Source organism: Coregonus clupeaformis, chromosome 12 (assembly GCF_020615455.1).
Source record: "Coregonus clupeaformis isolate EN_2021a chromosome 12, ASM2061545v1, whole genome shotgun sequence".
Classification (NCBI taxonomy): Eukaryota; Metazoa; Chordata; class Actinopteri; order Salmoniformes; family Salmonidae; genus Coregonus; species Coregonus clupeaformis.
In genome coordinates this window covers 27,900,651-27,914,306 of record NC_059203.1, presented here as the reverse complement: position 1 = coordinate 27,914,306, position 13,656 = coordinate 27,900,651, and the positions used below count along the sequence as shown (strand labels likewise).

Here is a 13,656-nt window from a genome sequence, read left to right as displayed (position 1 = left end):
CTACAACATTCGCAGAGTACGACCCTGCCTTACACAGGAAGCGGCACAGGTCCTAATCCAGGCACTTGTCATCTCCCGTCTGGATTACTGCAACTCGCTGTTGGCTGGGCTCCCTGCCTGTGCCATTAAACCCCTACAACTCATCCAGAACGCCGCAGCCCGTCTGGTGTTCAACCTTCCCAAGTTCTCTCACGTCACCCCGCTCCGCACACTGCACTGGCTTCCAGTTGAAGCTCGCATCTGCTACAAGACCATGGTGCTTGCCTACGGAGCTGTGAGGGGAACGGCATCTCCGTACCTTCAGGCTCTGATCAGTCCCTACACCCAAACGAGGGCATTGCGTTCATCCACCTCTGGCCTGCTGGCCCCCCTACCTCTGCAGAAGCACAGTTCCCGCTCAGCCCAGTCAAAACTGTTCGCTGCTCTGGCACCCCAATGGTGGAACAAGCTCCCTCACGACGCCAGGACAGCGGAGTCACTCACCACCTTCCGGAGACACTTGAAACCCCACCTCTTTAAGGAATATCTGGGATAGGATAAAGTAATCATTCTACCCCCCCTTACCCCACCCCAAAGAAGAAAAAATAAAGAATAATAATAAAAATAAAAAATAATTATTGTAAAGTGCTTGTCCCACTGGCTATCATAAAGTGTATGCATCAATTTGTAAGTCGCTCTGGATAAGAGCGTCTGCTAAATGACGAAAATGTAAAAAAAAATGTAAATTTAAATGTAAATTGACAGAAAACAGCACACTTTTATAGTCAATAGTTGTATACTCTCATCATTACAGCCTACTTTTGTTATCCAATGTTTTAAGACTTGGTGTAATACTGTCCCGTTAATCTCAACCTGTCCACAGCCGTACAAATAAATATTCTGTGAAACTCTCCCATCCCTAAAAAAGCCACCACACAAACGAGCTGAGTATCTGGATGTGTACAAAATACAATGAATGCACAGCATAAATAAAAATGACACTTAGGCCCTAATGGACACAGTAGAAACAGAAACAGGTTAAGTTACAGAGTAGGCTACAAAGTGCATCTCCTAATGGTTGAACACATTTATCCAAACAGGTCTCTGTACAGGGTTGATCTTTAAGCATGGATGTTTACATACGTTGTCTTTATATTATTGTAATCTTGTATTGAAACCTTTGACATCGCTATCTTGTGACGTTGAAGTTGTCTCCACCTCTATTTTAACGCGACGCTAACTTCCACCCCAATGCAGTTTGAGAAAGACCTGCCTTCTTCTCCAGTGCCAGATAATCATATGTACTGAACATGTTGGGAAAAGGTCAGCTCATGCTCTTTGTTTTATTCAGAATTATTTACAATCGTGGAAGTGGCCTCGCTCATGCTTTAAAGCTATGCATCAGCTTGGACATCTTCTGCATTTAATGCTAGCGATTTTTTGGGAAAATGCTAAAAGATTCACAGACTATAATAGAATAGAATATAATACACAAAAGGATTGCATTATATTCCAGTGGTCAGATTGTTATTTAGTAGCCTATAGGCCTAAACAGGTTTACCAAAGCAACAGAAATGTGACATGCTGGGAGAACGACCGTGTTTGGTTTCCTCCAAATCATTGATCAGTGATAATTCAGTAACGGAGGCTCTTTCACTCATCGAGGGTTGATAAACTGATATACTAGCAGTACAGAATATAAACTGAACTACAAATGTATTGGGGATGCATGATGGACTATGATGGAGTGGCAGCAGAAGTGTATGGCAAGGTATAATGTATGCCTAATTTTCTATAGACAAGCCACTGTATTATAATACCACTGTAGCCTATTATTTTCATATCTGGTATAGCAACTGAATTAGACTATTCTTCACATTCCCCAAAAAGTTTATGAAGCGTTCAGCAGCTCAATATCTCCATTATCCACAGCACTGTCCAGAATGAACGATGGGATGGTCACCCAATGCCGTGTCCAGCTCTGAATAAAATGGGCATTGGGTTCTCCCGTTCCCACTCCTGCTATTAGAGTCCTTCGCCTTTCTGTACGATGTTTTCAAATATTAGATTTGCGCTGGCATTGGACGTGGGGACGGGAGAATCCTTTTTTCTCTCATATTTCTATATGCGTTATCTAATTTCGATTTGACTGTGGCATCCGACCACAGTGGCAGTAGGCACTTGGATTCTAAGACCATGATCTTAATTTTAGAAGAATTGTAGAGGTATCACTGCCTACAATTACTACCTCAACTGGCCGGTGTGATTTCTTTTTAGAGGGTGGGAGAACCGTAATGGACAGATTTATACCCTTTTGCTGTCAGGATTCGTCTACACTTGAAGGATATTCGTACAAGATGCTTCTTTGACTACCTCCGGAGGTGGTCAGGAAGATCTAATCACAATCTGTTCACAATGCATCTTTTGATTCTCTACACCTGTCGACAAATGTGAACACAATCATAATGTGGACAGGATCTGCACAACTGATGCATGTTAGAACCAGGTATAAACGGGGCTCCTGTTATCAGTGATGCTTCGCCCCAAGCCTCATCCCAGACGGCCATACAACCTTTTCACATCTATGTGAGAAAAAACAGCTAATCTATACGGGAATGATGCCATGCCATGTGCTCTCTGTCTGAGTCTCCTGTTATAGCCTATGGCTACATCCCAAATGGAACCCTTTTCCCTATATAGTGCACTACTTTTGATAGGGCTCTGGTCAAAATTAGTGCACTATAAAGGGAATAGGGTGCCATTTGGGATGCAAAATTGGCTTTTATTCTCGGCGGTGAATGACTGGTTCGACGTCCATGGGTATAAGCACAAACAGACGGCCAGCACATCACACAACCCCCTCTCAGCCAGCCCTTGGCCCCAGTGACAGGCATCCAGGCTGAGGCAGCATCGCTGCATCTTCCCCCCACCCCTAGTCAGGTGGACACGTCTATGCCAAGATTCTGTGTTTCTCCGTGGCCCTGTTGCACCCCACAGATGGGAAAAGCAAAGCTGCTCCTCTGAAGGATGCAGGCAGCACCACAGAATTGAATAACATTCTAAATTAGTGTTTTATTGTATCTCTATGGGCAGAGCTCTCCAGGGGCATCATTTCACTGGCCCTGGTGGTGTCCTTCATCTCACATACTAAACTCTGCCTCTGATTCTGTGGCACAGTGGGACAGCTTAAACACATATACAAACATCTCTGCCTCTGAGAAACATTGGGACTGAGTACGTAAGCAGCCGCCCTCCTTCTGACAAACCACACCACAGGCTCCTCAGTCATCACTACTCACATAGGAGTGAGTCAATGAAGGGGACCTGGAAGTATAGGGCCACTGCCAACAGAACATTGAACCCCAATGACATTATGACAGTACTGTAAGCATGTATTCCAATTCTAATCCATATGGAAGCACTCAAAAGCTCGGGTTTTTCCAAAACCTTTATGTGTGACAGTCCAGTAAAGTGTCCCTCTCTGTCACCCTTTCTCACTCACGGTGAAGTATTCACTTCCTTTCAGATCTCCTGTCACTGACTGTCACTGACCACAAAAGGGGCCACGGACGGCAACACAGATCCATAAAGCTCTACTCTCTCAGCAGGGAGGCTTTGTGTTCACTGCGGTCTCAATTGACTAGACTGGAGTGTTTAATGCAATCCCTGCTGTGTTGTCTGGTGTTTCTCTACAGTACCACACTGAGAGGTATAGACCGGCCCCATGAATGTACTTTATCTAGACACTGAACACAAGCATAAATTAGATCTTAAAAGTTAGATCGGCTGCTAAATAGAATGCAGATTAAATTAAAGAATGCAGTCGCTGGAAACATTCTACAGACTGATCCAAGGGAACCCTGTCATTTTACTCTGTTTGTTTTCTTTATGGAGGATGACATTATGAATTATACTTTTCCGGATTCTTCTAAAAGGAAAAAATTAACTCTGTCAGATCACACCTCTAATAGACCCTATAGTTGAATTGTCCAAGTTACAATCTCATTGATCAACGATTGATTGACTCAGTCTTTGTTAGGCATAAACTGTACAATACAATAACTTAATGACTTCATGAGCAGAAGCTTTATCATTCATTAAGCAAATAGAAATTACTGCTCTGCCTCATCACATCTGACAGAGAGTCATCTATCAAGTGATTTGCTATAACGTCCAGTTAAGACTTGTCATTTAGCGCTTGCTAGAAGTGAATACTGTACTTGATAAATCACTCCAGAAGTCACTTGTTGTGGACTATTCTGTGTTGCAAATGGGACCCTTTTCCCTATGTAGTGCCCTTTTCCCCATATATGCCCTTGGGATGCAAACTATGTTTCACCAAGGCTTTGCACTTTACAAAGGCCTTCCCATAAAGTCACAGCTCATAAGTGTGATCATATTGTGATCTGATCCGTACATTTTTTGACTGGCATGGTGCTGATGGATTCTGAAGCAGACATGCTGCAACACTCCATGATGAAACGTTCTGTCTGTGGGATCACTTCATCAAAAGCAATACACACACGCATACATGTACGCATGCACACACACACACATGCACAAACATGCACTCAAACACATACACACACTTCTCTATCAGCCCCATCGTTGACATGATCAATAACTAACAACATCCCTCCCAGTGTAACGCCCCATCTATGAATTATACAATTATTCATGCTGGCCTCCTCTCCTTTAAGCCTAGTGCATCATGGGTAATTACATTAGCCTAAACCCTGGGAGTGGAGTACAGGTGTTAATTAAGTAGCTACGTCTCTGACTCCGTGTCGCCTCAGGCTCCTCTTCATAGGTGTGGAGAAAGGTCAGCGTTCTCCTTGTGCTGGACGGAATTTATCGCGTTGACAATGTGATGGAGGTCCCTGTGAGCAGAGCTTTAAACACCTACTGCAGGCAGCTACTGCAGGCACCAACTGCAGGCAGCTACTGTCAAAGCTGGAGCTAGAGGCAAGTTCCTGTGGCTCAGTGGAGGTAGGTAGCCAGGTGAGGATATGATGCAATTCGCTTCCGGTAACTGTTTTCTTCTTTTTTAAAGTTTTTAATTTTGTAAAAATATATATTACACTTCCTATTCAACGAGACAGCATCTCAAAGACATAGTGTACACACTTATAGACACAGCAACCCACTCAAACATAAACACACACACAAACAAGCACACACGCAGGCATGCACGTACACACACACAAACACAGTATGTGGAGTACTAACTAATACAACAGGAACAAGACAACATCTCAGCTGGAACCAATTAGTTACAGAGAGCTTTGATTCGTCAGCTTTCAATCTCAGCTCCATCTCCCTCTGCTGCTCGTGAAACCTGAATACTGATCAATGTCAGCATCAACATCCTATTAGCGGCACATCTCTACCGGCATGTCTCACATATTATCCACCAGCAGGTATACAGATGTAGGATCTTAATTTGAGCCAGTTTGCTACAGAAGGAAAATAATCTTGCAGCAACAGGAAATTTGAATTATTATGTGGATTATAATTCATGGACATTTTTTGTAGGGGTTGATACATTTTTTGTTAGGGCAAATCAAGTGTGACATTTTAAAGTGGAAAAAACTAACTTTAGAAGCCTTTTTAAACATCAAATACACTACAAGTTTGCATACCCTGCAGTGCAGGAAAATTCTCAGCAACAAAAGAATGATCAAATTAAGATCCTACATCTGTATGCAGGCATAGGCACAGAAAAAAGACACATTTAACACCAGATAACTAATGTGCAAAGGAATAATACTGTGTGGCTAACAGGTAAAAAGACTGCATAGCTGCATTGTCCAAGGCTCGTTTTGGAATCTTTGATGACTCAAAGAAACTGAACAAAACTTAGTGGTCCTATCTGCTGGTGGGTACAGGTAGCCTACCTTATGCTCAATTGTTTGTAATGTGTCATATATTAGGCATAATCAAAAATTATATTGTATGTGGATTCATTCATAGTATGAATCACAAAAAAATGACACAAAGGGGACACCTTAGACTGCTATGGGTGAGGTGTGAGTCGACGAGGTGTAAAGGTACCTGTATGGACATTTTTTACATTTTTAGGCATTTAGCAGACGCGCTTATCCAGAGCGACTTTCAGTTAGTGAGTGCATACATTTTTATTTTATTTTCATACTGGCTCCCCGTGGGAATCGAACCCACAACCCTGGCGTTGCAAGCGCCATGCTCTACCAACTGAGCTACACGTGGACCATAGACTGTATAGAAACACAGTCATAACCAGATTCCTATGAGAAACGTACCTGGATAGACACGTCACTGTAGGAGCCCCCGATGACTCCAGAGATGGCCAGTGGGACGTCATCCTGGATGGGGTTGGATCCATCTGGGCAGATGAACCCCGGCTCATGCACCTTGGTGAGGGAGGCTCGTACGAACTCCAGGCTCTGCTCCAGAGCGTAGGTGTCCTTAGAGCAGGTGTCTAGGATGTGGGCTCCCAGCCTGAGACCCGGCAGCAGCCTCTCATCCGCGTTGATCTCGTCCAGCGCTAACAGCATCGCCTCCAGTCTCTGGATTCCTCTCTGCTCGTTGATCTTCCCACAGTCCTCCGCCCCCTCGCCCTTCTCGTGCACCGGGAACAGACCGCCGATCACCAGGTCCCCATCGATGGTGATCTCCCTCTTGGTGGAAGGAGGGAATCTGTTGTTAGGGCTGGGCAGGGCCTCGGGGATGAGCAAGTCAAAGAGGAGCAAGTGGAGGGACCACCATGGGGCAGCCTTGGCCCAGAGCCCGGGGCAGAGGAGGCCGGAGGTGGGCATGGTCAGGTTGGGTAGCTGAGGTCAGTATGGTGGGTAGAGGAGTGGGACACAGGAGGGTCTTACAGGTCCTGGGGCTGGGTGAGGTGGATCGCTCTAGAGCCCTCTCTCGACACTCGTGGCATCTTGGTTACTCGCTGCAAGTGAAGGAGAGACGATGGATCAATATATCATTATTCATGTTACAGTGCATCAATGTTGTGGTATTTCAGTCATAAAGGTAATTGATACACATTTGTAACCAGTATTTGTATAATATTTTTGCCCCCTTTAAAATAAAAGCATAGAATTTATTCCAAACTATCACAGATGCTATTTGGTCCTACTACTCATGGGAGGAGGGTGTGAACATCCAACCTTTCCTTTCTACCTCCAGTCCAGTTTAAGGTGTAAAGGGAATAGATAGCGCTCTCTCTCTCTCTCTCTCTCTCTCTCTCTCTCTCTCTCTCTCTCTCTCTCTCTCTCTCTCTCTCTCTCTCTCTCTCTCTCTCTCTCTCTCTCTCTCTCTCTCTCTCTCTCTCTCTCTCTCTCTCTCTCTCTCTCTCATGTTGCTCATAATGATGCTTCAGTTAAAGGACCACTGGTTCATGAGGTCCCCGTTAGCCTGATAGTCTTGCCTGCGTCCTAAATGGCACCATATTCCCATATATTGTGCTACTTTTGAACAGGACCCATAGGGCACTGGTCAGAAATAGTGGACTATGTAGGAAATAGGGTGCCATTTGGGATGCACCCTATTTCTTAGCTTAGCTTAGTGGAGTCTGCCACTAGCACAGTCAGTGTAGTCAGCTCAGCTATCCCCATTGAGAACGTGTCTGTGCCTCGATCTAGGTTGAGCAAAACTAAACATGGAGGTGTTCGCCTTAGCAATCACTGGAATAAAGTATTCAACTGAGCCTGGTGAAGCACGAAGCTAGCTAACCCACTGCCTGGACTAGCTAGAGGGTAGGTACTGGTAACTATTAGCAACTGTGGATAGTTCTCTCCTTCTTTCCACTCCTCTCCTCTTTTGACCTCACCCTCTCACCGTCCCCCCCTACTCACAAGGCAGGCAATACGCTTGACCTCATCTTTCCTAGATGCTGTTCTTCTACTAATCTCACTGCAACTCCCCTCCAAGTCTCCGACCACTACTTTGTATAATTTTCTCTCTTGCTCTCCTCCAACACTACTCACTCTGCCCCTACTCAGATGGTAACGCGCCGTCGCAACCTTCGCTCTCTCTCTCCCGCTACTCTCTCCTCTTCCATCCTATCATCTCTTCCCTCTGCTCAATCCTTCTCCCTCCAATCTCTTGATTCTGCCTCCTCAACCCTCCTATCCCCCCTTTCTGCATCCTTTGACTCTCTATGTCCCCTATCCTCCCGGCCGCTCGGTCCTCCCCTCCTGCTCCGTGGCTTGACGACTCATTGCGAGCTCACAGAACAAGGCTCCGGGCAGCCAAACGGAAATGGAGGAAAACTAGACTCCCTGCCGACCTGGCATCTTTTCACTCCCTCCTCTCTACATTTTCTTCATCTGTTTCTGCTGCTAAAGCCACTTTCTACCACTCTAAATTCCAAGCATCTGCCTCTAACCCTAGGAAGCTCTTTGCCACCTTCTCCTCCCTGCTGAATCCTCCTCCCCCCCTCTCTGTGGATGACTTCGTCAACCATTTTGAAAAGAAGGTTGACGACATCCGATCCTCATTTATTAAGTCAAATGACACTGCTGGTCCTGCTCACACTGCCCTACCCTATGCTTTAACTTCTTTCTCCCCTCTCTCTCCAGATGAAATCTTGCGACTTGTGATGGCCGCCGCCCAACAACCTGCCCGCTTGACCCTATCCCCTCCTCTCTTCTCCAGACCATCTCCGGTGACCTTCTCCCTTACCTCACCTCGCTCATAAACTCATCCTTGACCGCTGGCTATGTCCCTTCCATCTTCAAGAGGGTGAGAGTTGCACGCCTTCTCATAAAACCAACACTCGATCCCTCTGATGTCAACAACTACAGACCAGTATCCCTTCTTTCTTTTCTCTCCAAAACTCTTGAGCGTGCGGTCTTGCTCTCTTGCTATCTCTCTCAGAATGACCTTCTTGATCCAAACCAGTCAGGTTTCAAGACTGGTCATTCAACTGAGACTGCTCTTCTCTGTGTCACGGAGGCTCTCCGCACTGCTAAATCTAACTCTCTCTCCTCTGCTCTCATCCTTCTAGACCTGTCTGCTGCCTTTGATACTGTGAACCATCAGATCCTCTTCTCCACCCTCTCCGAGTTGGGCATCTCCGGCGCGGCTCACTCTTGGATTGCGTCCTACCTGACCAGTCGCTCCTACCAAGTGGCGTGGTGAGAATCTGTCTCCGCACCACGTGGTATCACCACTGGTGTCCCCCAGGGCTCAATTCTAGACCCTCTCCTATTCTCGCTATACACCAAGTCACTTGGCTCTGTCATATCCTCACATGGCCTCTCCTATCATTGCTACGCAGACGACACACAACTAATCTTCTCCTTTCCCCCTTCTGATAACCAGGTGGCGAATCACATCTCTACATGTCTGGCAGACATATCAGTGTGGATGACGGATCACCACCTCAAGCTGAACCTCACCAAGACGGAGCTGCTCTTCCTCCCGGGGAAGGACTGCCCGTTCCATGATCTCGCCATCACGGTTGACAACTCTGTTGTGTCCTCCTCCCAGAGTGCGAAGAGCCTTGGCGTGACCCTGGACAACACCCTGTCATTCTCCGCTAACATCAAGGCGGTGACCCAATCCTGTAGGTTCATGCTCTACAACATTCGGAGAGTACGACCCTGCCTTACACAGGAAGTGGCAGAGGTCCTAATCCAGGCACTTGTCATCTCCCGTCTGGATTACTGCAACTCGCTGTTGACTGGGCTCCCTGCCTGTGCCATTAAACTCCTACAACTCATCCAGAATGCCGCAGCCCGTCTGGTGTTCAACCTTCCCAAGTTCTCTCATGTCACTCCGCTCCTCCGCACACTCCACTGGTTTCCAGTTGAAGCTCGCATCTGCTACAAGACCATGGTGCTTGCCTACGGAGCTGTGAGGGGAACGGCACCTCCGTACCTTCAGGCTCTGATCAGTCCCTACACCCAAACGAGGGCATTGCGTTCATCCACCTCTAGCCTGCTGGCCCCCCTACCTCTGCGGAAGCACAGTTCCCGCTCAGCCCAGTCAAAACTGTTCGCTGCTCTGGCACCCCAATGGTGGAACAAGCTCTCTCACGACGCCAGGACAGCGGAGTCACTCACCACCTTCCGGAGACACTTGAAACCCCACCTCTTTAAGGAATACCTGGAATAGGATAAAGTAATCCTTCTACCCCCCCTTACCCCACCCCCCCAAAAAATAAATAAAAAAAATATTGTAAAGTGCTTATCCCACTGGCTATAAGGTGAATGGACCAATTTGTAAGTCGCTCTGGATAAGAGCGTCTGCTAAATGACGTAAATGAAAATGTAAATGTAATAGAGCAGTGAAATAATTTAGTTTGAGTCATCAAGCTATGCATTTTCCGCAGGTTTATTGATTGTATTTCTCAGCAATAGCAGTGGGAAAGGCTCTGTTCTTGAAAAAAAAAAGGTCTGAACATTTACAGTGGTCATAGCCTACTTCAAGTGAAGCTAATCGAAGACGAATCAGTAATGAAAAAGCTGAATCAAACATTTACAGTACAGCATCATGGAGTGTGAACCATATTACCCAAGAACTATCATCAGCTTGCCGTGCCTTACAAAGAGATATTATCACACTTGGAAGGGCTCTCTTCTTTGCTAACTGGGGTTACCATGGAAACATGGTGGGTAAAAAAAGAGGATGGTGGTAGTGGTGGTGGGGGGGAGGGGGCAGTATGACAAGAGTGTTGCTGATATAAATTCTCACCATGTTGAGGTTATATATCTGGTATATTATGGGCTGAAAGTATATTTTTGATTGGAGGGAGAGAGAGAGGGAGAAGGAGAGAGAGAGGGCGAGAGAGAGCGAGAAGGAGAGGGAGAAAGAGGGAGAGAGAGAGCGCTACATGGGTTTGTCAAACGAAGCAATGAAGCATTTGTAATGAATAGGAAAATAAATTAAGGAGAGAATATTATCTTGATATTCACAAACAGACGCTCAGGATATAAATTAATTACCATTTAATATAGACTCAACTGTGATGTGATGTAAGCAGTGAGCAAAATATAGATAAAAGCAGGCTCCCTGTATAGGATATACAGGTGTGCGTCGTAAATGGCATCCTATTCCTTATAGTGCACTACTTTTGACCAGGGCCCATAGGGTGCCATTTGGGACACAAGCACAGTAGTGATCAACAAGAAATCAACAAGAAACAACCAATCTACACTAATGAAGCATATGGGGAAGTGGTCACTTTCTCTTGTGATTTCTATTTCACAATCAACATTCAATTTCAAACTATGATTGATCATCAGAGAACTTTGTGAAGGAAAGCTGAGGTAATCAGTCACATTAGGTGCTGGACACATCACCTCATCACTGATGGGAGATAGTAGCTATAGCTGTTAGCTGAAGATGTGGCTGGGTTTTTAGTCAACCATCTCACTCATAGGGGAGAGTGGGGTAAGTTGAGCAAAAGGGGTAAATTCAATTGAGCCACCCTTGTTTCTAGGAAACCATACACAAATTGAATAATAATAATAATAATAATAGTAAAAATAATATGCCATTTAGCAGACGCTTTTATCCAAAGCGAATTACAGTCATGTGTGCATACCTTTTTACGTATGGGTGGTTGAATCATTTGACAAATATTTAGGAAGAGGTCATCATTTCATGGAGTCTGTGAAGGATGAAACCACATGGAAAAAGTGGTAAGCAAGTTCGGTCCAAAAAACGTATTTTCACCAAGTCAAATTAATGTATTGTGTTAGAGGTTTCATGATGCTTGTATCTAAACCAAAGTAGATACTTTTAAGATTGTTCTATACATCAGTTGGGGTCTCAATAAGTGTTACGGATACAGGTATCCTGTATGTGTTTTTTTGTGTTTTTCCTCTCCTTCTGCCCTAATCACAGGTGTCCTTTGTGTTCCTGATTGGTGGTCGTTGGGGTGTTCCACCTGTCCGACATCCGTTTGTCTGCTGATTGCTGAGGTGGACCAATCAGTGGACATTCCTCTGCATTGCACCACCTGTTTCTGGTTTTTCACTCACATCACACATCCCATTGTTTTAATAGCCAGTCAGTTGTGTTTTTGCTGACAGAGACTCTTTTCATTTGCGAGTATGGATACTGTGGTGTCCTGTTTTTTGTGTACTCACTCATTTGCTGGTTACTCTGTATGGTAACTATGTTGTGTGTTCCGGGGAAAAGGGGGATTTAGCAAGTTGCCCTTGGGCATACATTACCTGTAGAAAGAACATTGTCTAAAAACACTAGTTAGACCTGAGCGGACCACCCACTGTATTTTTGTATGGTTAGCAGTAGCTTAGCGGTTCTTGAGGCAGGCAAGATCAGTTTAGTGGTTTTTGACATTATTGTTTCATTCCTTGGGTCCTGCTCAGCCCTTTTCCCCAAACCTTTACCGTGTGTTCATAATAAACATTTTGTGTTTGACGATAGCTTATGGTTGTCGGTGTATTTTTGTTCTCACTGTTTCCGTGTCACTATTCTAATTTGCATGAGTTATGTCACGGGTCTCTTGTCCATCCACCCTAGACTTTTAAAGCCACGGGGTTCGTAACATAACATTTTCATTACATTTTCGTCATTTAGCAGACGCTCTTATCCAGAGCGACTTACAAATTGGTGCATTCACCTTATGATAGCCAGTGGGACAACCACTTTACAATTTTTATTATTATTTATTTTTTGGGGGGTGGGGTAAGGGGGGGTAGAAGGATTACTTTATCCTATCCCAGGTATTCCTTAAAGAGGTGGGGTTTCAAGTGTCTCCGGAAGATGGTGAGTGACTCCGCTGTCCTGGCGTCGTGAGGGAGCTTGTTCCACCATTGGGGTGCCAGAGCAGCGAACAGTTTTGACTGGGCTGAGCGGGAACTGTGCTTCCGCAGAGGTAGGGGGGCCAGCAGGCCAGAGGTGGATGAACGCAATGCCCTCGTTTGGGTGTAGGGACTGATCAGAGCCTGAAGGTACGGAGGTGCCGTTCCCCTCACAGCTCCGTAGGCAAGCACCATGGTTTTGTAGCAGATGCGAGCTTCAACTGGAAGCCAGTGGAGTGTGCGGAGGAGCGGGGTGACATGAGAGAACTTGGGAAGGTTGAACACCAGACGGGCTGCAGCGTTCTGGATGAGTTGTAGGGGTTTAATGGCACAGGCAGGGAGCCCAGCCAACAGCGAATTGCAGTAATCCAGACGGGAGATGACAAGTGCCTGGATTAGGACCTGTGCCACTTCCTGTGTAAGGCAGGGTCGTACTCTGCGAATGTTGTAGAGCATGAATCTACAGGATCGGGTCACCGCCTTGATGTTAGCAGAGAACGACAGGGTGTTGTCCAGGGTCACGCCAAGGCTCTTTGCACTCTGGGAGGAGGACACAACGGAGTTGTCAACCGTGATGGCGAGATCATGGAACAGGCAGTCCTTCCCCGGGAGTAAGAGCAGCTCTGTCTTGCCGAGGTTCAGCTTGAGGTGGTGATCCGTCATCCACACTGATATGTCTGCCAGACATGCAGAGATGCGATTCGCCACCTGGTTATCAGAAGGGGGAAAGGAGAAGATTAATTGAGTGTTGTCTGCGTAGCAATGATAGGAGAGGCCATGTGAGGACATGACAGAGCCAAGTGACTTGGTGTATAGGGAGAATAGGAGAGGGCCTAGAACTGAGTCCTGGGGGACACCAGTGGTGAGAGCACGTGGTGCGGAGACAGATTCTCGCCACGCCACCTGGTAGGAGCGA

General features: G+C 45.9%; 1 protein-coding gene across 3 annotated transcripts in view; it reads right to left on the bottom strand.

The window, feature by feature from the left end:
- LOC121578151 (metabotropic glutamate receptor 2-like) overlaps positions 1 to 13,656 on the bottom strand; it is a 108,831-nt gene that overhangs the window by 52,078 nt on the left and 43,097 nt on the right. For all 3 annotated transcript variants that reach the window (XM_045223780.1, XM_045223779.1, XM_045223781.1), the window contains exon 2: positions 6,261 to 6,910. In XM_045223780.1, the coding sequence (XP_045079715.1) occupies positions 6,261 to 6,776 (516 nt within the window). In that variant the 5' untranslated portion in view covers positions 6,777 to 6,910. The remainder of the gene's footprint in view (positions 1 to 6,260; positions 6,911 to 13,656) is intronic.